Source organism: Pavona decussata, unplaced genomic scaffold (genome assembly GCF_977016875.1).
Source record: "Pavona decussata unplaced genomic scaffold, jaPavDecu1.1 SCAFFOLD_185, whole genome shotgun sequence".
In the NCBI taxonomy this organism is placed as follows: Eukaryota; Metazoa; Cnidaria; class Anthozoa; order Scleractinia; family Agariciidae; genus Pavona; species Pavona decussata.
Genome location: NW_028145594.1, coordinates 588,251 through 613,216, shown reverse-complemented (window position 1 = coordinate 613,216; position 24,966 = coordinate 588,251). Strand labels below are relative to the sequence as shown.

Sequence of the window (24,966 nt, the reverse complement as noted above, 5' to 3'; positions counted from 1 at the left end):
TCTTTCGCTGCTTTGTCGTCGTTTTGTCTCTTCGGTTCTGGGATTGGAATTTCATCAATATAATCGATGTTAGGGCCGAAAAAATGGCTCGATTCGAATTCCTTACGCATTATCACTAAATGTTTCGCTGTGCCTACCTTTTTGGTGAAAAGAATGCTTCGATCTTTTGCAATCGGGACATTGTTACGAAAGCCACCAGCTCGCACAACACCAATGGATCGTCTACTAATTTCGCGGGAATTTCTGCTGTGCACACACGTGCATCTTGTTACACAGGAATCGCAGCTCTGCTCATGTCTCCGAGAATGCAAGTGAAACGCAAGTAGGTACCACAATGACGTTCACTGTACTTTGTAAGCATAGAACAAAACCAAGAATTTCAGGAATCGAGAGTCCATTACACTCTTGCTGGGATAAAATCACTGTTAAAAATAGGAGAGGAGGGGTTTCGGAGCCCCTGGAACGCTCCCCTGGCTACGCCCCTGTACCTTGATGAAAAGTTTCCCATTGGCCAGGAAACCGGCCATAAGCTTTATGCAGCAGCCGTGGCATGTGACATAAGGTTTGCTAAGGACAAAGGCGGAAATAGAAGGTTTACAGTAGATGATTTCCTCACTCCTCAACAAGTCCAATCTTTATTTTTGCAGAGCGGCTGCTAAGCTAAAGAACAGCCAAGAAGACACCCCTGAAGAAGACATTATTGCCGCTGAGGGCGGGCGAAGCTGCTTATTTACTAACTCGCCAAACTATTCTTGACCAGTGTCTGTTATCCCATCTAGTCACTTTCGAATCATTTAACCTCTGTAACTTAAAGGCGTCGAATGGATTCAAAGAGCTTAGCATCGTCATGCTCCACAAAATGTGTGAATCTTGACTTTGATTTAATAGATGTCACCCATTTCTCAACGGCACGTAAGGCACCTTACATCGAATTGCAAAGGTGTCTTGTGGATGAGTGCAGCTGTGCACTTTACCAAAAATGATTGCAAAATTTTTGCATAAGTCTTGTAACAAAACGGTATATAACAGTTAGCATTTGATGTATTTTCACATCTTCCATGCCTTCGAGTTGTACTTTACTTCCTTTCGTGGATATTACGTAGAGAGATGTAGACTTGTTGGCGGAATGTAGGAACCGGAACTAGAATATCTCTTCTAGGCTGTCATTAGACAACAAAGGCGTTTCAGAATTTTTGTCATGACTCAGACCCCCTTCTAAGAAACTTACTACATGTGCTGCCAGTCTCCTGTAAAGAAAACAAGCAAGGCGGTGCTGCCAATAGAATTAGTAAAATCCAGCTGAAGCCGGACTGCACCCAGACTGAAAATCGGCGATAAATTAACGCAGGTTAGGGGAAACATAGAATGTTCAGTTTCTGCAGTGGGCGCTTGATTGCTTTCTTGTTTAGCTAAGTAGTCTGTATCCGATATCCTCTCATTTGATATCGCATCACATGAAAAAACGTTTTCTCTAAAACTGACATCAGATAATCATTTGCGCGGCTCGGCACTCACGTCTTCCCGACCCGAGTGATCTGGGGACGACAATGTGTATGTAACGCAATCTTTTTCGCCTTGCCAACTGCTGGATCAGGAGATCTCTCGCTACTTCATGCCCCACAGAAAAGATACTTCTATTGTCGGAAAGGGAACATTAGCTTGACGACCTCAGTTGTTGTAAGGATCTCGAGAGTCGTTGGATCTTTCGAATACCGTAAAACATTCAGTTTTTCCGAAACGAACAGTGGGAGTTACAGTCAAAGAATGGTCAAATCGAGTCAAAGTTTGCCTTCTTTGTCGAAGACTGTATAAACTTCACCACAAATTCCGCGAAAACATGTTTCCATTCCGCCATCCCACTGGGAAGGTAACTGAAAGCATTCCTTTTTCTCCAAGTCAGAGTATCTTAAGCACGTAAGTGGATTTTGTAATGTTTTTCCTTCGTATTTCATTGACTCGTCGTTGTTGAGCTAATTAAAGATTGCGTTTGTTTACAAAAGTGCACTTTGTAATTTCAACTGTCAAATTTCGTAGGTACGTTGGCCCCAAAATTTTATTCCATATATTTGAAGGAAAGACGTTGCTCTTTAACTGGGGTGTACTTTTATGAAGTCTAGTAATGTACCATTAGCGATATTTTCATTTGAATTTAGCCGATTTTTGTAACTGTCGAAATGGCTTACAAAAGAGACAAGTTAAAAAATTGATTAAATATTTAGCTTTTTATTAAAATTGGAAAATAACCGTCCTGAATTAATCATAAATGTCTTCTGATTACGAGTTCCAACTTGGCGTTTAGTTTTAGTTGCGTTTTATTTCCAGACCCAGATGTTTACGATCTGTAGTGAAATGATCCCTGAGTGCCTTCCGAGAGCTGAAAAACCGAAATATTTGTCCTGCAGCTAAAATATTTATTTGATTGACCTGAAAGTTACATGAATGTGAATTACTTATCTAGACCTTTCTTCTGAGAAAGTTTGAGGAATTTTATTTTTTCTCACCCAAAACACATCAGTTGAAAATTACAGACGGCCACTCTTAAATACGCTCTTCGATTACGTTCCTTTCGCGAAGACACGATAAGCGCTAACAAGGAATAAAGAAAGCCTAGCAAGGTCAATTGACTCATTAATTGAGACAGCATAACTTTGCGCTGTAAAGTCTGCAGAAAGCAATTTATGAACGTTATAGGAGTTTGTTTTGCCAAATAGAAAACTTCAAGGAAGAAAATAATTCTCGAGAAGTCCTCCAAAATACTGTTGTTATTGTACTTTTTTAGTGATTTGCAAAAAATAAGGGAAAAAAGATGATTATGTATATATATATGAGAAAATAACTCTTTAATCCTATTTTGTTCCGCGCAGCATGTCAATTTTCATTGCATTTTAATGGAATACATGTCTATTGGCAACTTTTCTGAGTGGATTTCCACTTTAAAGGTATAAGTATTTAAACAAGTGTCTGTCTATTTTGGTATATTGCATTCCGACATTAGAATACTCTTGATTGTACATTACCAAGGAATGAAATGAACGTAACAGTTTAGGAATGCTTTCTAGAACAAGATTTAGTAATGTAAACTACCCGCTGTGTGTGGTGTACATCCACTTGAATAAATTAGTTTTTTTTTTCTCATTTATCAGCCTTGTTTCAATATGATCGCAAATTTCACCAGATGATTGATTTTTTTTTTTTTTTTTTTTTTTTGGACAAACCGGAAATGACGCGGCGCAGATAAACGAGCTGATCCAACGCCCCACGGTACAGCCAAAGAGATTCGATATCTTCCTTTCTGGGAAAACCTTCATCCTAATGGAAGCTGATTCAGGCCAAACGTAGCCTCTGGTAAGCCTAATTTCACCGCATTGCTCCAGTGACCGTTTTGGCGTGCTGTGGACCTACCAACTCCTTTTTGTTCGACACACTTACGTGGAACATAAATGTATCGTCTTTGGCGATGAAATTATCCTTGAAAAGTAGTGACAGAGAAATCTCGAGAAATCATTGTTTTGTGATCATGCGATCGAGAGAGTAAAAACTTTCTACCATCTGACTATGGTTTGTCCTGTTTTGGAACGCAGGCTTTCAGGGCGTGAAACGCATGGCCTGTCGCTGGTTGTTTCAACAGAACACGCCCTTGAGTTGGTAACAAAAAATTAATACAGATCCTATTTAAACCTGAGGGTTAATTTGATTGTGTGGTTTGAATTGCAACACAACCTTTGCAACAAATCGACCAATAAATTACTGTAAGAACGGCAAATTAATAAACTGAGGTGAAACAGCAAAACTGCCCATTTTAATCACCTTGATATTAATTAACACAGAGGTGAAGAGATGGAACTGATTCATATGAAATGCATATATTTTGAACTGTCGCAGTTATGTACGCAACTCAGTTATGCAACTGCGCACATAAAGCCTGCAAAAATTTCAGGCTTGAACGGGATTTCAACGGCATTCAGGAATCGAATCCATCGATCCCGGTGCAGTGTTCTACTTACTGAGCTATCAAGCCAGCTGGGACTGGTCATATTGTGAGTTCGTAATATACCCGTGAAGGATGAATAAATGAACGTACTTATATGAAATATACATTTTGAACTACGGATGAAAGATCAAATAGAAGAAAGATCCTCGCAGTTAGTACGCAATTGAAGCAGTTGCGAAAAGAAAGCCCGAAAACAATACAGGTTTGAACGGGATTTGAACCCATGAACCCCGCGATACCGGTGCAGTGCTTCACCAACTGAGCTATCAAGCCAACTGGGAGCTGGTCATAATTCCTAATACATTATATACACTTAGAAATGAAGAGATAGAGCTGAAATATAGAATATATATATTTGAACGGAGGGTGAGAGAATCAATAAATGAGAGAAAATCGCAGTTATGTACGCAACTTAAGCAGCTGCTAAAAGAAACCCTGAAAAAAATTAAGGCATTTGGCAGTCGACGGCTCAGTTGATTGGGGATTGGAATCCCGTTCAAGCCTACTCAGGTCGCGTTTATGACTGCATTGGTCTCTCATTTATTGACTATTTCATCCCCGATAAAATATATGAATTTTCATACAGCTTATTTCCATTGAAGAAAAAACTAACTATAACCATCGGGAGAAAACAAAAGCGTACGAGAAAAATGCAAATAGAAAAAGAGGAATTTAGATGGTGTTTCTCTCATTTAACGTAGCCTGTTAATCTCGTACCCAGATCTCACTGAAGGTTCGGAAATGTGTGATCTCCTTTCCGCATGACCGTCGTAAGCTACGCACTGGGACATCCAAAACAGAAAATTCAAATTTGACTGGATAAAGTCGCTTTGTTTTGGATGTCCCAGTGCGTAGCTTGCGTCCAAGCATGGTGGACTTTGTACCATGTGACCGTTAGCTGCAAAGGGTCCATTGACAGTCAGTATCTACAAATCTGCAAATGACATGCGAAAGGATCACTTTGAGAGGTAAAACAAGCTTAATGTTCGGATTATTAAATACCGCTTATTTATGAAACGAGTTGTGTTATATTCGGTTTTGTGGACTCCGCAGGCCGTGAAAACCAAATGCCCACATAATTGAAGCGAGTACAAGAGGATTCGAAACGAAATTACCACTGACCTCCGTCAGGCCAAAGGTACGTTCTTCAATGATTTGTTTACTGAGATTAAGACTACTAAAGCATATTGGAATCTAGTGCGAAAAGCCACTGCACCAAAACAGCAAACTGTTGTTGGCCCACTAAAAACTGAGTCGGGTCATGTTGTTGTAAAGGACGACGAGAAAGCTTGCTTTATGAACACCTATATTGCCTCGGTCGGTGAGAAATTGGCGCTTGATCTCCCGCCTCCAATCGTGCGATCACTGTCTTCTGATTCCGTGACACAGACGAATATCATACCATAACTTTCTGAGGTTAAACTCTCTGGAGTTGGCCTTCTGCGGCAAACAAAGCTTCTTAAACCCAACAAGGCTACCGGCCCTGACGGTATTTCTCCAAAACTCTTGAAATTAGCCAGTAATGCAGTGAGCCCTCACCTTACGAGCCTTTTCCGATGGGGAATCCACCACGAAACTGTTTATGAGGGATTGGAAACTTGCAAGGGTGTCCCCGATTTTCAAAAAGGATGACAGCACTGATCCAGGAAACTATCGTCCGGTTACTATTTTGTCGGTTTCAAGTAAGCTACTCGAATCTGAAATCAATACCACCATCGTCAATCATGTGACGTACAATAACTTGATAACTCCTAATCAGTCCACTCCACTGAGGTACTTCTCATTCACCTCACAAAGAAATGGAGGAGATTTGTTGATGACGGCCTCACAGTCGCTGTCGCTTTTGTAGACTTCAGGAAAGCTTTTGATAGCGTATTACACACGAACCTATTGGACAAATTACGTGGACAGTTCGGCATTGATGATGAACTTTATGCTTGGCTGGATAGCTCTCTTTCGAATCGAAAGCAGTTCACGACGATAAATGAAAAAGAATCTTCGAAAATGTACGTTAGGTGCGGACTACCACAGGGCTCGGTGTTGGGTCCTACTTTGTTTACGCTTTTTACGAACGATTTACCTTTATCTATTAAATATGGAGACACTTTTATGTACGCTGATGACACTACGGTTTTCAGTATAGGCTCCTCACAAGATGTCGTTTGCAATTTACTTAATTGTGCCCTGGAAGAATTTTACACTTGGTGTGTTAACAACCGCCTCACTCCACATCCTGGCAAGTGCGAGGTAATGTTACTCTTCAAAGCTCGGGCTATTGGTCCGCTGCCTGCCATTTATATTGGCAAGTCCATTATTGATTACAAGGCTACGGCCAGGCTTCTGGGTGTTACCTTGGATTAAAACCTGAGCTGGATACCTCATCTGAAAGAAGTCATTAAAAACTTTGCAAACAAATTGAGCCTCCTGAAGAAATCCAAGTTTCTACCCAGTCATGTGTGCGAGTCTTTTTACGTGAAGGTTTTCCAGCCATCCATTACGTACGCGATGCCCGTCTGGGGCGGGGTTAATCAGGCAGAGTTATTTAAAACACTGGAAAGACAACATTGCCGTGCTGCAAGGATCAGTTTTGGCTTTCCAGCGGACATGCCAACAGTTGACGTTTTAGCTATCGTTGAGTGGAACACTTTAACATATATGTGTCATAATGTGTTAAATTCTTTTGCGTGCATGCTTCAGTGTAATTTATGCAGTTTCAATGTAGTTTATTATTCTGGAAAGGTGTTATAGCGTCAGTTGTAAGATGTAGGATCGTAGTCAACATCTCAAGTATTAAAAGGCTTTTCTTCCGAGTTTACAACGTTTTCCTGTGCTGTTATAACATGGTGGCAGCGTGTGTTTAACTCTGTGTTCTTCGTCAACAACGTAAACCGTCTACGCTGCCAGGAGATGAAGGGAAGGTGTGCAAACAGTGTAATGAAAAGAATCACTTTGCAAGAAATGCACTAGGAAAGCATCTGTTTACAATATTGAAAGTGAAGAAGAGCTTGAAGAGATCAGTGTTGTGAGGATCCAAGCCGTGAGAGAAAGAGCTGTATTCGCCGAGATGTTGGTCAAGCAGCAACCAATACGATTCCAAATAGATTGTGGTGCAAGCGCGAACATCTTACCTCTCAGATATGCCGAAGGCGAGGAACTCGCTCCGTGTTCGCAAACTTTGGTTATGTGGAATTGTACCAAGGTTAAGCCCGTTGGCACCTGTGCTATGTTAGTCGTGAATCCCAGGAACAATGAGAAGTTCAAGGTCAGGTTCTTGATCGTTAAAGAAAATCTGACACCTTAATTTGCTTGGTTTAAACACAACGGAGAAGATGAAGTTGTTGACTATTCACAAGGAGAATTTCGTACATGTTGTGGAGAAGGTGAGCGGTGGTTTGATAGACAAGTATCCAGATGTTTTCGATAAGGCGGGCCTTGGAACACTTCCTGGAAAAGTGCATCTCCAATTTGATCCTGACGCTAAGCCTGTAATTCTTCCGGCACGGAAAGTGCCTGTGTCTATTCGGGAGAAGTTTAAGGAGGAGCTGAAAAGGCTGGAAGGTCTAAAGGTCATTGCTCCTGTAGAAGAGCCGACCGAGTGGGTTAGCCAGATAGCGGTTGCTGTAAAGACGTCTGGTGAGCTGCGTATTTGCATCGATCCGAAACCTCTAAATGTTGCTTTGAAGAGAGAACACTACCAAATCCCTGTCATTGATGATCTGCTGCCTGATCTCACAGATGCACGTGTGTTCACTAAAGTCGATTTAGCGTCAGCCTTTTGGCATTTGGAGCTAGATCATGAATCTAGCATGCTCACAACCTTCACTACACCGTATGGGAGGTATCGTTGGCTTCGTTTACCCTTTGGTCTCAGCGTTTCGGGTGAGATATTTCAGAAGCGTCTCCACCTAGAGCTAAATGGTCTTCCTGGTGTAAAGTGCATCGCAGATGATGTTCTGATCCATGGTACGAATGAGGCCGATCATGACAGCAATCTGGAGGTGTTCATGAGCAAGTGTCAGCAGAAGGGCATCAAGCTCAGCAGTCAGAAGCTAGAATTTAAGTGTAAGGAGGTTCCATTCCATGGACATTTGCTAACCACCGTGGGCCTAAAACCAGATCCTGGGAAAGTAAGGGCGATCGTGGAGATGCCACGCCCAGAGAAGCGAGACGACATACTCCGGCTAAATGGAATGGTTAACTACCTTAGTCGCTTTCTTCTTCATCTGTCAGATATTATGAAGCCTCTCCGTGATCTTACCCATAAAGATGCAGTGTGATGTTGGGATGACCTGCAAGAAAAAGCATGGAATGATGTCAAGAGTCTCATTGTATCTGCACCCGTTTTGGCGTACTACAGGTCCGGTGAAGTGCTTGAAATCCAGTGTGATAGCAGTCAAAGTGGTCTGGGAGCAGCCTTAATGCAAAACAGGCATCCCATTGCGTACGCTAGTAGAGCCTTGACAGAAGTTGAATCCCGCTATGCACAGATAGAGAAAGAAATGCTAGCGATTGTTTTCTCAGTGGAGAAGTTCAATGATTACACGTTTGGCAGAAGGACTATCGTCCACACTGATCACAAGCCTTCAGAGTCAATTGTTAAGAAGCCGCTTCATCGCGCTCCTAAGAGGTTGCAAGGGATGATGATCCGTCTGCAGAAGTAGGACTTAGAAATTCGATACCAGCGAGGGAACAGAATGTTCTTGGCGGACACACTTTTCAGAGCGTATCTTCCTTCGTGTACACAAGTTGAGGCGGAATTTGAAGCTATCAACATGGTGAACTATTTACCAACATCTGAAGCGAGGCTTCTGCAGATCCAGCGTGAGACAGAGAAGGACGAGTCCCTTCAAGCTTTAAAGGCCGTTATTCAGCAGGGCTGGCCTGAAGATAAGAGTGCCCTGCCACCTGTTGTGTCTCCGTATTTCAACATGAGAGACGAAATGTCCGTTCAAGATGGGCTTATTTTCAAAGGAGAGAGAGTGGTAGTCCCAAAAGCTGCTAAAGGCGAACTACTCAGGAGGATTCACAACTCACACCTGGGAGTTAATGGTTGCCTTAATAGAGCGCGCGAGTGTCTTTATTGGCCTGGAATGACAGGTGACATTAAGAATCATGTGTCAACCTGCGAAGCCTGTAGGGAATACGAGCGAGGCCAGACCAAGGAAACACTCAGGAGTCATGAGACGCCCAGTCAGCCCTGGCAGTACGTTGCAGCTGACCTTTTTGAGTTAGAAGGAAAGAGCTACCTGGTGACGACTGACTATTTCAGTGATTTTTTCGAACTTGATCACCTCAGAAGCACATCGTCAGTGCATGTAATCAGGAAGCTAAAAGCCCACTTCGCAAGGCACGGTATTCCAGAACAGCTTGTCACCGACAACGGACCGCAGTTTGTGTCTCGCGATTTCCTGACATTCTCAAAAGAGTGGGATTTTGATCATCGTACTAGCAGTCCTCGTCACAGTCAGTCCAATGGAAAAGCAGAAAGTGCCGTGAAGGAGGCAAAGAAGATCCTTGTGAAATGCAAGAAGGCTGGTTCAGATGCGTTTCTTGCTCTACTTGACCATAGGAATACACCGCCTACGGGAATTCAGATCAGCCCAGCTCAGCGCCTTCTTAACAGAAGGACAAGAAGTCTTCTACCCATGTCTGCTGGTTTGCTAAGGCCGTCTGTTGCTGATGAAGATATGACCCGTACCAAGCTTCGCCTACGCCAGCAACAGCAAGTTCGTTATTACAACAGAGGCGCCCGCGACCTAGATTCTTTGGAGAAAGGCGATCCTGTAAGGGTTAAGCCTTGGCAGTTTGGAAAGAAGGAATGGCAGAAAGGTGTGGTTAAGAAGCGTTTGGACGAAAGGTCGTATGGAGTGGAACTTCCCCAAGGAGTTCTTCGAAGGAACAGGATTCATCTTAGGAGGACCTACGAGTCTGCTCCTGCTGCAGCTGACACTCGGGATGCGTTGCCTAACGAGCCACAGCCTCAAGGTCTCGTGTCTGAAACCAATGAGTTGCCGTCCCAAACTGCGATCGAAGCTCCGTCCCAAGGTGCGACTGAAGTTCATCCGCCCGCTGCTCCTGTGGAAGCACCCGAGCTAAGAAGATCTCAGCGCGTCCGCCGAGTCCCAAAACACCTCGAGGACTATGTTTTGGCCTAAGTGCTCAAGTCGTGAACTGCTACAGCCTTAATACTCTCTTTCGTTATTTACGCGTATAGTTTCTTTTTTCTTTCATAAAAGAGAGAGTGTCATAATGTGTTAAATTCTTTTGCGTGCATGCTTCAATGTAATTTATGCAGTTTCAATGTTATTTTGGAAAGGTGTTATAGCGTCAGTTGTAAGATGTAGGATCGTAGTCAACATCTCAAGTATTAAAAGGCTTTTCTTCCGAGTTTACAACGTTTTCCTGTGCTGTTATAACAATATGTATAAAAGTTCTTTAATTAAACTTTTTTTCAAGGGTTATCATGGCATGCTCCCTAGCACTTTAGCTGAAGAGTTGATTGTCCACGGCGACAGACCTTCTTTGCGACTGAAGCATGGGCTGATAGCACCGAGTTTTACCTCCAAATACGTTCAAAACTCCATTTCCTATAGAGGGGCTGCCCTCTGGAACGCTATAGGGTGATCTGATAGATCGATACTTGAGTGCACAATAAATAAATATTCAAGTAAGTTTTAAGTCTACTCTTAAAAACAGGTAATGATTCGGCATGTACAACATATCCTGGCAAGTCATTCCATTTACTTGCAATGCGAATAAAGAAAGAATATTTGTAGCAATTACAAACCGCTCTTCTCAAGTAAAGTTTATAGTCGTGGTTAGCTATTGTACGAGTACTTTTGGCAAACTCAAAGAAATCTGGGAAATAGAGGTGATCAATGCCAAAAACTATCTTATAACATTGAACCAGAGATAGAAATTCTCTTCGCTTCTCTAATGTTTGCCATTTCAGTAAGCTACAACGATGTTCATAACTCATTTCGCCACGTTTATGCCTTAAAGCAAGTCGCGAAGCTCTTCTTTGAACCTTTTCCAGCGCCACAATATCCTTAATCAAGTACGGGCTCCAAACAGGAGCCGCGTACTTAACTATAGGCCGGACCAGTGACTTGTAGAGCTGCGAAAACACATCCCGGTTATTTGTTTCAATGGACCGCTTTATGATACCCAATACCATATTTGCCTTATTCACCGTTGCAAACACATGCTTGCCCCAGGACAGGTCAGAAGAGATGGTTACTCCGAGGTCCTTGGTGTTCTCTTCCGACCTAAATTGCCCTCCCAGCGAATGAATAGCTATGTGTAATACGCATCACCTCGTATTTATCCGGATTAAAGTTCATCTGCCATTTATTTGCCCATACGCCTTATCGATCTAGGTCACACTGCAGAGCAGAGATATCAACATCCGGTGAACCAATTGCGCGGTACATTTTAGTATCGTCTGCATAAATCTTGACAGTGGATGTCAAATCTGTCGAGATGTCGTTTATATAGATGATGAACAAAATAGGGCCAAGAATTGTTCCTTGGGGCACCCCGGACTTTACTGACGACAAATCGGAACACTTGCCTCTGATAACAACGATGTAGTAAGATCACGTCAGTAGGTTTAGAACAATTTTTAGCTTTAGCTCAGTCGCCATAGCACGCCAGTAACTGCAGAAGAGTGGATTTACCACTGAGGTACACGAATTGGTTCGGGTTGAAAAGATCTAGATCAGACCAAAAGTCGACAACTCGGTTCCTCACCACCTTCTCTGCGATTTTGCATAGAATACACGTAAGTGAAATCTGACGATAGTTCTCTCTAAGATTCCTATTCCCTTTCTTGTACACCGGAGTAATATTGGCGTTTTTCCACATTGTCGGTAACTGACCCAACGAAAAAGATGTATTCAAAAGTAACGCTGTGGCAGGCCGAAGCCGCCGCCGCCACGAACACAAAAATAAAATGTCACAGCTTGAATGCACTTCCAAAGTTTAATGAAGAAGAAAAAGGCGAAATACGAAGATAACGTATAACCCAAAACAAGTGTACTAGTAAGTGGTTCGACTGAAATACAACAAAACGGGAATTATAAATTACAAACTGAAAAAAGCAACAAGAACTACGCGAAATAAACAAACCGAAATATACAAACAAACAACTAAGAAAAATACTTACAAAACTGTGGCCATAAAAAACTTGAAAATAAAAATGAAATGCGAAGAACGCTTCCCAGCTGAGAAATATACCCGCTCGCAGAACACGACGCAATACAAACTTGAGACGGAAAGAAAAATAACCTAGCCGGTAAACATTAGCTTATATACCGACGCGGTATGTAAATTTTTATGTGACACACTGAAATAATTCCGTGCAAACTCCTTAGGGATAAATTGAATTCTAGGCGCAACAAACGCTAACGGAGAAGATAACACCTGACTACATTCTTTCAGAATTCGGGGCGGTATGCCGTCTGGCCCAGGGGATTTATAGATATTCAAATTACTCAACATTTTTGCGACCTCTGCAGGAGAACAATAAATGTTGCCGCTAGGAACTCCTCCTGATTGAAATTTTTAAAACTCCGAGTATTAATAATCTTAATACACCCAGGGATGGTAAAATGTGTTTTGCGAATGAGATAGACAAGGGAGTGGTCGCTAATCCTGCTAATACCTAAAGGCATAACTCCTGATCTAACTATTTTGTCTGGGGTATTAGTTATGCATAGGTCAATTAGAGACTGAGATAGAGCTGTTACTCTCGTTGGCTCCGTAATCAGTTGACTAAGACCAAAAATCTCACAAACATTGATGAGTTTGGAAGAATTGCTATCTGCGACACCAGGTAGCAAGTTTGTATTCATATCCCCGACAAGGTAGAGCTCCCGATTAGAACCATCAATTTTACCAATTAAATTTTCAAAGTCATCAAACAGGTCAGGAGGAGAATTTGGAGGTCTATACCAGGTACTGACAAGGAATGGCCGCGAGTGGGGTTTATTTATTTCGACAGTTAAACATTCGAGCCTTTCAGTCATAAGCTCCTTACATACTTTAAAATTAAGGTTGCTACGTAAGTAGAAGCCAACCCCACCACCTTGACGACCATTAATTTGTCTGTCTCGCCGAACGATTTCATAACCTGGTAAATAAACTTCGCGGTCTTTAATTGTATTATCTAACTTCGATTCATTGATGGCGAGAACGTCAATTTTGGAATCTCTCATAAAAACTCTAAGTTCGTCAATATGAGCAGTTAAACTATTGATATTTAAACAAGCAATAGCTAGGCCTCGATTAAAAAAGTTTAACTTACGGTTTAAACCGATCGGCACGGGACTCTCGATATCCTCGGACTCCCCAACGGCAAATACCTACAGGCTATTAATGTATGAAGTAAAATTGTGGCTCAGAAGAGAGGTCCCACTTCTGTTCAAATGTAGGCGACTGCGATTAAGGTGCTGGTCGGTAGTGATGTTATTATGGTCTATAAAACCCCATTTGTTTTGGCGGCAAAATTTCTTCAGAATCTTGTTGACCTCCTTAACTCTTTTGTCCAATTCATTGTCGTCAGCGCGAGCAGTCAGACTAGAAATGGCTACAGAAATACCTTCATGGTCAACCATGCGCCCGATGTCAACGATCTCATCCGCACACTCGCGCGAAGAATTCGAGTTTCGAAGGCTGTTAGTTCCAACATGGATAATTATTGAATCAGGCTTCCGTCTGACAATCGGCTTGATGTGATCAGCCATGTCGTTCGTAGTGCAGCCGGGAAAACTTGACACTTGGACTTTGGAATTAGGGCCAGACATGCTACGTCCGTTCAGATGTTTTAGAATGGAATCACCTGCGATGATTGTGGAATGGAAATCTTTGTTGGTCCTATTCTCTGTTGGCTCGTTTTGGCGGTTCTTTAGATTTGTTTTTTTGATTTCTTGACCGTTGGCTGGTGGGTCGCCCTTTGTTCCGTTTAGATGTTACCATTGTAAAGGCATCTGAGGTGTCACAATTATGGCTGTTGTTCACTTTGACACCTTCGCCAGGAGTGGGATGCAAATCACTGCCACCTTCACCAGGAGTGGGATGCAAATTACTGCCATCTTGAGGTGAGAATTCATTGTTCAAAAGTCTTAGTGCAGTAATAAGACTCTTGTTTTCATCGTTTATTATTTTGGCTTCTGTCTTTAAGTTTTCGTATTTTGATTCGATCTCACGAAGCCTTCGTTGAAGATCCTGATTCTCCTTTAAGAGTTCGGTCAGATCCGGCGCAATACCATCCTGAGCCGGTGAGCTGTTTTGCCGGTTAGCTGGGCAGTTTGAGACTTTTTCATTCAAACTGTCAATTTCTGATTGAAAATAGACTCTAAGTTGGTGCAATTCACCGCTCAGGGAAGTACATCCTTGGCATTGGTCAAGAGTATCATTAAAAGACATGTTATGAGTATTGCTCACAAGATTTTCGGGGCAGCCGTGTCCATCTGCTGCGAGAGGTCCTTGACCGCCTGAATGCAACGCAGTTGAATTTGATAGAATTAAATCGGCATCGTCGATTGCCTTCTGAGCTTCGTTGGGCTGGATCACATTAACCAGTTGCTCCTTCAATAAAGGACCGTCTTTCCCTTGAAAAGAAAGAGTTGATTGCTTTCCACCATACCACGTTATCGTCAGTCTGTTATCGTCACATTTAAAGGTCTTCGTTGCTCCTCCCGGTGACGACCACTTCCCGTGTTGCTGAATAGTTTCATTAACAAATTTCTTCAAGGTTTCCGAGTCGCTAGTCCAAGTTAGACGTTCACCTTTAAGCAGAAGATTTCCTAGTTCAGGGCTATCGAGTTTAATCGAAAACAATTCGACGGTTGTGTTCTCCAAGGAGCTGTTATCAAAGCTGATAGAAACAGAACCGTCAGCCATGATGAATCACGTGAAAGCTGATCCATATGATCTGCGATCTGCGATCCGCGAACATATGGAAACCAGCCTTTAGATAGAACATGGTTCTATCTTCTGCGATCCTCTGCGATCACGATCGCAGGATCGCAGACGATCGCAGACCTTATTGCGATCTGCGATCTGCGATCCGCGATCATATGGAAACCAGCCTTTAGCGTAGACGATGGATATTTCAGATCTGCAGTGTCGATTTCCAGAAGCCGCACGTTGTCACCGTGGTTCCGATGACTTACGCTCGGACCTGGGTGAGGATGAATATCTCCATGGGAGCTAATGAGTTCAATATTGAACACCGCAGAGTGATTGCTAGCCTCCCACGCAGTCGTTTTTAGGGGACTTGTGGGGAGGAGTTAATACGAGTCCCCTAAAAACGACTGCGTAGGAGGCTAAGTGATTGCTATATGTTTAGGTTTCTTGCTGCACTGGAAATATCATAGAAGACCCGTCGTACCTATAACTGAATTGAAGGATAACTTACTTTATGGCACAGAAAGCAGTGGACCGCTCACATATTGAATTAGTTTTCTGACCAGCAAAAGCAATAGTCCAGTTTCGAATTCAGCAAGACCGCTGGATAAAAAGACAAAAAACGCATTTATACAGGGTTAGCCTCAACCTGAAGCAAAATATTCACAAATACCAGTGAGAAGATAATTTTTTTACAACTCTGTGCATTGTTTTATTTAAGGATTCAGCACTTTCCTGCTGGTATTTATGAATATTTTGCTTCAGATTGAGGCAATCCCTATAGAAGTGCGTCTCTTGCTTTTTTATCCAACGGTCTTGATGATTTCGAAACTGGACTGTTGTAAGACTGTTGTTACAACACGGCATACGTTAACGCTGTAGACAAGGTGAGCTCTACTTGTTACCTCTTTAGTCAAGAGAATATTTCTCTGTTTAGCTGTCAGAGAGAAAGGGAACTTGCGGTTTAACAATCCAAAGCCTGCGGTGGAGGGAAGAATGTTTTATATGAGAAGGCTTGGCCCCATGTACCTTCCAACGAAAAAAGACATCCTTTTCACATCCCTATAGTAAATAAAACTGCATCTTTTTTCGGTTGATCTGTTCGAGAAACTTTGAAAGGCCCGGGTTTTCAATACCTAAATGACAGATATCCCTGCCCTTTTCTATACTTTCCAGTTTAGCTCAAAAAATCCCTTCGGTCCATGAAGGGCGGAAGAGGAGCTTTTAGATTTCTTTTTTACCAGTGCCTTTGGATTGTAGCTCTTAGGCACCGCGGCACTGAATCTGACTCGGTCAATCCGCTCGAGTGGACGATAATTACTTGATGGGGATGTGAGAAAGGTAGGAAAGAAAATACATTATTTGGGCGGTGGCCGTTCCCCTATGAATAAAAAACTTCATTATGCTCCCTTCGCAGAAAACACCTGTCGAGTTCTTTGGGTTGCCTTTTGGTGACGAGACACTTCACGACGCTCCTTTAACGGGTCCATATGGCATCTTAACAGCATGCAGTGGGGTCTTACAGGAGATTGGTGAAGGCGATGTTTACAACAATCCCTTGGATTTAGCTTCGAAATGTTCTGAGGCATATGTAAAGAAGAATTTTTTAATGGCTCTTTCAAAACTGTCACCGCAAGACCAACAAAAGTGCTTTGATAATATCGTTGATAAGCTAGAAGAAGGTGGTCCAGTTTGGGAGCACATAAAAGATCGTCTTATTGAAGGTACTTGTATATTTGACAACAGCAGGTTTATGGGACTCTGCTTGTTTTCCTGATTATCGAAAGCCTTCATTGTACCGGTGGCTCTACTAAAACGTCACAAATCACAAACCATGTTCAAATTCCTTCTTTCCCCTTAAATCTCACCAGCTAAACATTGTTCTTGGAAAACACTGTCCAGCACCTTATAAGTGATTTATTGAGATCAGTAAGTGATTTATTCACCAGGAGGCTAGCAAAATTAAAAATAATCTTTTCTTTTATTTTCATTTTACACAATGATGGAAAAGGTCACCTCACTGCAGAGTTAAATATCATTGTAGATTATTACTTAAAAATTAGAACCTACTCGAGAATGGTACACGATGGTTCTTACTTTAAGCTCAAATCTACATTCCTCTAACTCCAAGCTTAAACTCTGGGACAGAACTATTGAAAATTGCTAACAGATTGTATTGTTTGTGTTACGACGATGTGGCCGTTTTCTGACCTTCAGAAGGCCAGACACTCAGGTTGTTTAATTTAGCCTGACGTTGAAAACTTGACACCAATCGCGAAGTTGGAAATGGAGTTTAGCCGTTTTATAATGTAAATTTGTTTTCCTTAGCTGAAAAGATGATCAACAAACCTATCAGCGATAATGTACGTTTTGTGGTTGCTGAGAAATTACGTCAGGGAAGCTTGTGGAAGACACTGGCTAGATATCTCAACCCGAAGGTGCCAGAACCTCGAATTGATGCTATTCAAGAAGAAGAACAGGGCCGCAGAAAAGAATGCTGCCGAGTTGTTCTTTTAAAGTGGTTGCAGGCAAACACAAATCATGCAACAAATAGAGAAGTCATGAGATGTTTAACAAACATGGGTTACGCAAACGTTAACTGGCATATAATGAGGGAACTCGGGCTGGTGTCCTTGGAGAATATGCCGGAGTCAGAGAGATATTGACACGATGCTTAAAGCTGACCATACCGTACGAGAAGATCCGCATATTTCGCTAGTTTTACTTGAAATTATATCTCACCGATTAATTTCCGCGTTCTCATTGGACAAAACACATCCCGTGCTACAAAATCGAAAGGCATTTATTAGGCAATAAGGAACTAACTTCCCAGCTTTAGGTCTTAGTTGTTGTAATCCAATAACAGTTTAATGAATTTAGTAAACTTGTAAGCTTGCATTTATTGGGCTACTTTGAACCCGTAGCTATCACTGGCTATTTTGTCCTTTTCACTATAAAACACGCGCGTTTGAAAAATTACTCTTAGGATTACAAAATATATAAACCCGTTTCCGACTTGCTGGTTAGTCGGATGATAATACACTCCCTCAGCCCAAAGATTGTCCTCAAAATTTCACAGTTTCTCCGATAGCTTCGCTTCTCGGCCAACTGTTTATTATTTAGAAAATCTTACAGTCTTGGGAATTATTGTCCCATACAGCTATTTCAATTAACGTTGTCGGCTATTAAAGCCTCAAGCTTACCCGACAACGCAGAAAGGTACTATAGGTAGCTTTAAACCTTCACAATTCAGTTCTCATTTGACGGTCGTCACGAAATTACAACCGAATCTTGAACTGGTTTAAAGCTACCTTTACTATACCTTTCTATGTCGTCGTGTGAGCTTGAGGCTTTTTAAAATGCCTGACAACGTTATTTGAAATAGCCGTAAACCAGACACCTGAAAGGGTGTATTTACAAATATCCCGATCTTGTGTTGTATATAAAGCTGCAGGTAATCTTAGGGGTTCGACTTTTAGCTTGTTATGTCAAAATTAAACAGATGACAACACAAGAATGTCACAAATGAAAACGGCTGCAATTTCTTCAAGGGCAAGTCCGATAAACGAAGAGTTCGCAGTTTGGAGACTCAAAAGTAAAGGTAGCAGATCAGAAGGATATTTCAAATTTTACAAATCTTCGGATGACATTTTGAAACCTCACCAGATTGGCTCTTTGCTGGTGTTTGAATCAAGCGCCCCTTTCAGTTTTCCGCTCAAATATTCTTACCTTCGCTTCACGTTGGGAAATGAGGGCGTGTGTGTGGGAGGAGATGACGGTAATAGCAAATTTAACCTAATTCTTGGCTCATATCTCATTTTAAGTGCAGCCTCGAAGAAAAATTTCCCAACATCACCTGACGTGCACCTTTTAGGAAACAAAACCTGTTCAAGCCCAACTTCTTAGGCAAAAACAACTCTCCCGTTTGTTTTCTATTGCTTTATTTCTTGATTTATTTATTGTAGACTCCACGTGTGCCTTTGGCCTTGTCTTCGATAGAAACTGACAATCTTGTATTTAACGGTCAGCTATAAGCTGTGCAGATTTAAAGTGTTCCAATAGTGGTATTGTACTTGGACAATACCAGTTTGGTATATTTTCATAGGTTTTACATGGTGTGTACATAAAATGTAAACAATTTTAACATATATTTTAAAGGTGTCGTTCTTAGGAAGTATGAAATACGATGTACAAATGTTTTGGGTATTTTTATCCAATAAAAAAGTGAATTTAAGTCTCATGGTTTTAACATCACAGTTACTACAGATCCACAGCTTTAAAAATTAATCAGCTGTATGAAAATATAGTTCACAGTCCGCTACTTTTTAGCGTGTTTGATAATTTCCCGAAACCCGTTGCTTCATCTACAGTTACTGAAACTGAGCTTGTTTTCCGTTTTTCACTTACAAACATTGCAATGTAGCATTTTTTTTTTTTTTACTGCAATGCAGTGCAATGGAATTCAATGTAAAGTAAGGTGAGGTGAGGTGGGGTCATGTTATGTGATGTAATACAAGGTGACGTAACGTAACGTAACGTAACGTAACGTAATGTAATGTAATGCAATGTACAATTTGTAATAACATGAGAGACAACTGCCAAACTAACAAGCACTAAATGAAAATTTAACTGAGTAGAAATAGCAGGAACTGGATCAGACGCAATAGTTCTCGTGTGCTAATTACGCAGCGTCTCATTGTAACAACCTTCCTTTAATAATGGAAATAAAAAAATAAAAGCTTTTCTCTTGCAAAATAACATGAAATTGAGTAAATCACACCTTGGCAAATAAATACTAGAGCTCTATCATAACGCGTTAATTGTCTTCAGAGGAGCTTATGGCTTAGGCGAAACAAAGTCCTTTAAGTGCTTTGATGGTCTTCGTAGACGCTCAGATCTCACTTGCTTAAGGGGGCAATTTACCTAAATTTGAATGAAATTTAAAGAGGTTTTAAGAAGGGATAGAAGAAAGAAAATGATATTTGGAACACCAACAGACAGTTGATACCCACGCAAGAGGACCCCAGGTTGCTAGTGGACTAACTTGGTATCCGTCTATTAATTATTAACTACAAATTCTAATTTCAAAACTTCACTAAATCTTCAATATTTCTTATTTCTCTTAATTTCACCAATCCTTCTAAAAAAACTACTTCTCCCAAATATACCCAAAAATCACCCAAAAATTTACAAAATACCCCACAACACAGATTCACTGGATAATGATAAGGTTTTTGGATTGCTTGAAACGTGAATGAGAAATTTCCATTAAAGCCGTGTCAAGTGGCGGAAAAATGGCGTTTAGGTGAATTGCCCCCTTAAGACGAACATTTTCAAGAAAATCGTTGATGTAATCGACATCAACCTAAAAGATGTAAAGAAATCCACGAGTTCAAGACTTCTGCCAGAGTTGTGAATGAAAACAGTAATTTTACGACATTATAGGACGAAAACAAGCTTCGCACCTAAACGAGGCTGTGCCTCGTGCACATCTAAGAAAATGTGTCCTACATGGGAGAAAAAGACGCCGTCGCGTCTTGTATAATGTTTTCGGCATTATCAGGTTATTAAGAGCTTCCTCGTGCGGGTGGACCGGTGAGGGTGGGACTCTGCAGAGACTATGCGCCCATTAACTCAACCCCAATGAGGGGGGTAGGGGGGAGCAGAGACGGGGGAGCATTTTGCTCAAATTATTTTTCATTTTTTTTTATTGTTATATTAACATGTTAAAAGGCGCGTTTTAACTCGCATCCACTTCAGATGGATGTATCTGGCACTGTAAATTCCATGTAAATGTTTAGAAAGCTATGTTCTTGTCCCCCTTTAAGGGGGCAATTTACCTAAATTTGAATGAAATTTGAAGAGGTTTTAAGAAGGGATAGAAGAAAGAAAATGATTTTTGGAACACCAACAGACAGTTGATACCCACGCAAGAGCACCCCAGGTTGCTAGTGGACTAACTTGGTATCCGTCTATTAATTATTAACTACAAATTCTAATTTTAAAACTTCACTAAATCTTCAATATTTCTTATTTCTCTTAATTTCACCAATCCTTTTAAAAAATTTTAAAAACTGCAAAAGCCGTGAACGAAGATCCTGCTTGCTTCTCACAGGAGATCTAATCAGCCAAACTTGAAAAATAGACGATGAGAAGTCCAAAGACTACTGCAAAGCTGACACAACGTACTATATTTTAAAACAATATTTCGGCTGGCCAAACCAGCCTTCTTCAGGTTTAGATGTTACTTAATTATATAAATGAAATTACAATATTATATTATGGAGGATGTTGCAATACATAGGAGCGGCGGAAATGACGTTTACAAGGTGGTACCAAAGGATAAGGAAATAAGTAAAATAAAATAAAAAAATAAAATAAAATAAAAATAAATAAATAAAAAATAAATAAATAAATAATTTTTTTTTTATTATTTTATAATACTTATTTCCTTATCCTTTGGTACCACCTTGTAAACGTCATTTCCGCCGCTCCTATGTATTGCAACATCCTCCATAATATAATATTGTAATTTCATTTATATAATTTAGTAACATCTAAACCTGAAGAAGGCTGGTTTGGCCAGCCGAAATATTGTTTTAAAATATATTACGTTGTGTCAGCTTTGCAGTAGTCTTTGGACTTCTCATCTTCTAAAAAAACTACTTCTCCCAAATATACCCAAAAATTTACAAAATACCCCACAACACAGATTCACTGGATAATGATAGGGTTTTTGGATTGCTTGAAACGTAAATGAGAAATTTCCATTAAAGCCGTGTCAAGTGGCAGAAAAATGGCGTTTAGGTGAATTGCCCCCTTAATGGGAGGCTGTGCTGCAGCTGGAAAAACCTCTTATAGTAGTCGGCTGATAATAGTCAGTAGTCTAACGATGTATCTTCTTGACTGAGAGCGGGTGAAGTTACCGGAGAATGCGACTGGTCCGATTGCAGAACAAAATGCTTGGGTACTTCAGCATCTGCTGATGGTGGTAATGGATCACTGATTTGTCTTTTGAAAGTGGACACGATTTCGCCGAACAACAACACACGGCGTCTCTACTTTGTACGAATTACCAGTAGTACGGACACACAGAGCTAGAAATGTTAGAAATACCAGAAACACTGGGGAAAGGCAAGAAGCATCAAAGAGTGCGACAGTCGGTAGCAAGACTAAAAGACTGCTTGTGACATACAATTAGACTTCAACAACCAGGTCCCGGTTCCTGGAGAGCCGATAAGTGCTAGTCCACTAGTAAATCGACCTACGCTAGGGTTTAAATACCTTCTTCCATTATGTTTCTTTCGCGAAAACACGATTAGCGCTAATGTTACACACCTAGCAAGGTCAGTTGACTCATTAATTGAGGCAGCATAACTTTGCGCCATAAAGTCTGTAGAAAGCAATTTATGTTAGTAGTAGGGGAGTTTGTTTTGTCAAATGAAAAACTTTCACCGATACTGAGGTGAATAGTTGTTTTAGTATATACCACACAAGCTGTATAAGAAGTGGACCAAAAATTACTCAGTCGTTAGGAGAACGCTTCGTAATCTTTGGGGATCCTGTGGTCGATGGGATACCTGTGCATGCCAGGCGTGAAGATGCGAGATTTTTGGTTACTTGGACGGGCGATGTTCAAAATCTGCGCCATTTTGAATAATTATTAAGCGCGCGCACGAATTTTAAGCCCAATAGCCGGCCAAAGAAATTGCGGGCTCACCTGGTGGACATGCGCACACAACTATTTTTATGCGCAATCAACTATAGTGTGTGTGCGGACACGTGACCCTTGATTTACCGTCCGCCATGTTGGAGGACCACTTTGATGGGTTTTCCCTGTGTTTACCATTCAGCGTGCGGGCATCGCAAGTGCTTTCAAGATATACCTCGCATTTTCCTTTCCTTCCTTGTGAATTAAAATCGGAAAGGTAGCTAATTTACAGTGCCCTTTTGTCATTTAAGGTATATTTCAACCACAAAGCCCCTTTATATCGATTTTTTGAGCCCTATTTTTTTCAATTTCTAAAACCGATTATTCCGCTCACTTTGTTTTGTCGGCCCGATTACTTTTAAATTTGAAAACATGATCCCGGTGTTGAAAATCGGTGAAACTAATAAAAATTGGTTTTAGTGCAACAGTTTCTTATAAATTGGGATCATTTTCATTTTCGACATGACTACGAGTGAAGAAATCATGACAAAAAATTGTAAAATCTACCAGTCTCACGGCGTATCTCTGCGCGATTTGTCTCGGTTCATTGATTGCACGCTACAATTTGTCTGCCTGAATTTTTTTATTCGAATTTAAATGGTTTCTATGAGAAAAATTGCCTTGATCCACGCGCGTTTCAGTGCAAGCAGCCTTCGAACGATCAAACTAGAGTGTGAATTGGTCTTGTTGATATAATGCCGTCGTTTTGTTTAATTGTTGGTTGTGGGAACAAAAGCGACAAGTGTCCGAATGTAGCGTTTTGCCGTGTTCCGAAAGTTTTAAAAAACCAAGGAGAACAAACGGAAAGATTGTCATCAGAAAGACGTACTCTTTGGTTAGCGGCAATCAGCAGAGATGACTTGACAGAAAAGATTTTAGAAAACGACAGAGTTTGTGGGAAACATTTTATCAGTGGCAGAGCAGCCCAACTTTGGGATAGATTCAATCCCGATTGGATCCCAACTGTGCACCTTGGTCACGAGAAAAAATCAATCGACGAAACAGCAAAATCACAAGCTAATCTGGAGCGTAGTGCCAGAATCAAGGAGCGCAGAAAACGTAAAGCCGAAAGAGAAGAAAAGGAAGAAGTGAAAGTTATGAAACTGGAGGAGGCTAGCGAGCCAGTTGAAGCGTTAATTGATGACATCGAAGATGTTACAGCTGATATGAGAGAGTTAAAATTAAAACATGTTGCCACAAATACAGACGAATCTGCCTGTCTAGCTGGTCGGCAGGGGGCGCCAGGACAAGTTTATGATGAAGAGTATTTTTGTAATCATGATGACAAGGTCAAATTTTACACTGGATTGCCTTCATACGAGATTTTGTTAAAAATTTTTTCCTTTATTGCTCCTCACGCAACTAGGCAATTCTCCCGTGCTCGCTCAAGCAAGTTTCAAGAATTTATTATGGTCCTTATGAAATTACGGCTAAACGTACTCGCCTATCGGTTTGGTGTATCTCGATTTGTTGTTTCAAGAGTCTTCAATTCATGGATCGAGGTAATGGATATTCGCTTGTCTCCTTTGATAGTGTGGCCTGAGCGCAAAGACCTTCAGAAAACCATGCCGAAATGTTTCATAGATGCATTTGGTCTAAAAACAACTGTGATTATCGACTGTTTTGAGATTTTCATTGACAGGCCTACCAATTTGCTGGCAAGGGCACAAACATTTTCTAATTATAAGCACCACAACACCGTTAAGGTGCTCATTGGCATTACCCCCCAAGGATCAATTTCATTTGTCAGTAAAGCATGGGGTGGTAGGGCATCAGATAAGTTTGTAACTGAAAACTCTGGTTTCCTTACAAACTTGTTGCCTGGAGACTTAGTTCTTGCAGACAGAGGGTTCACTGTCCATGAAAGCGTATGGTACTACCAGGCAAGCTTAAATATCCCTGCTTTTACCAAAGGGAAAAGTCAGTTAGATCCAATCGATGTGGAGAAGACAAGAAAAATTGCAAACGTACGAATACACGTGGAAAGGGTGATTGGAGTTTTGAGACAAAAATACACTATTTTGCAAAGTACATTACCTACAGATTACCTCACATGCAGGAAAAAAGAAGAGAAGGAAACCCCTTTGATTGATAGAATCATCAGGGTATGTTCTGCATTAGTGAATCTGTGCCCTCCAATCATACCATTTGACTAAAACTCACTCTTTGTAAGTGAACTAAACATGGCTTTGCATTTCAATTTGGTACACTTATTGAAAAAATAATTGATAATGCCCATAATTCTAGGGTCATAACATTAATGCAATGCTATAATGTCCTGATTGACATTGTCCCTTATTTTATCAGATATCAGAAATATTGCTGTAAGGTATTTTAAACATCTTCTAATTTC

At 41.0% G+C, this 24,966-nt stretch overlaps 4 protein-coding genes across 7 annotated transcripts in view; all 4 read left to right on the top strand.

The window, feature by feature from the left end:
- Positions 1 to 24,966, top strand: part of LOC146462765 (uncharacterized) — a 76,096-nt gene that overhangs the window by 19,602 nt on the left and 31,528 nt on the right. The gene's annotated exons all lie outside the window — the stretch shown is intronic.
- On the top strand, positions 16,305 to 18,030 carry LOC146462768 (uncharacterized). The gene is made up of 2 exons (XM_085085251.1): positions 16,305 to 16,626; positions 17,231 to 18,030. Exons 1-2 carry the CDS (start codon positions 16,305 to 16,307, stop codon positions 17,566 to 17,568), a joined length of 660 nt encoding a protein of 219 aa, XP_084941377.1. The 3' UTR covers positions 17,569 to 18,030.
- LOC146462767 (uncharacterized) lies at positions 22,769 to 24,035 on the top strand. Its single transcript, XM_085085261.1, has 2 exons — positions 22,769 to 23,885; positions 23,980 to 24,035. Exons 1-2 carry the CDS (start codon positions 23,309 to 23,311, stop codon positions 24,033 to 24,035), a joined length of 633 nt encoding a protein of 210 aa, XP_084941387.1. The 5' UTR covers positions 22,769 to 23,308.
- LOC146462766 (uncharacterized) lies at positions 24,059 to 24,841 on the top strand. The gene has a single exon (XM_085085250.1). It carries the CDS (start codon positions 24,119 to 24,121, stop codon positions 24,767 to 24,769), a length of 651 nt encoding a protein of 216 aa, XP_084941376.1. The 5' UTR covers positions 24,059 to 24,118; the 3' UTR covers positions 24,770 to 24,841.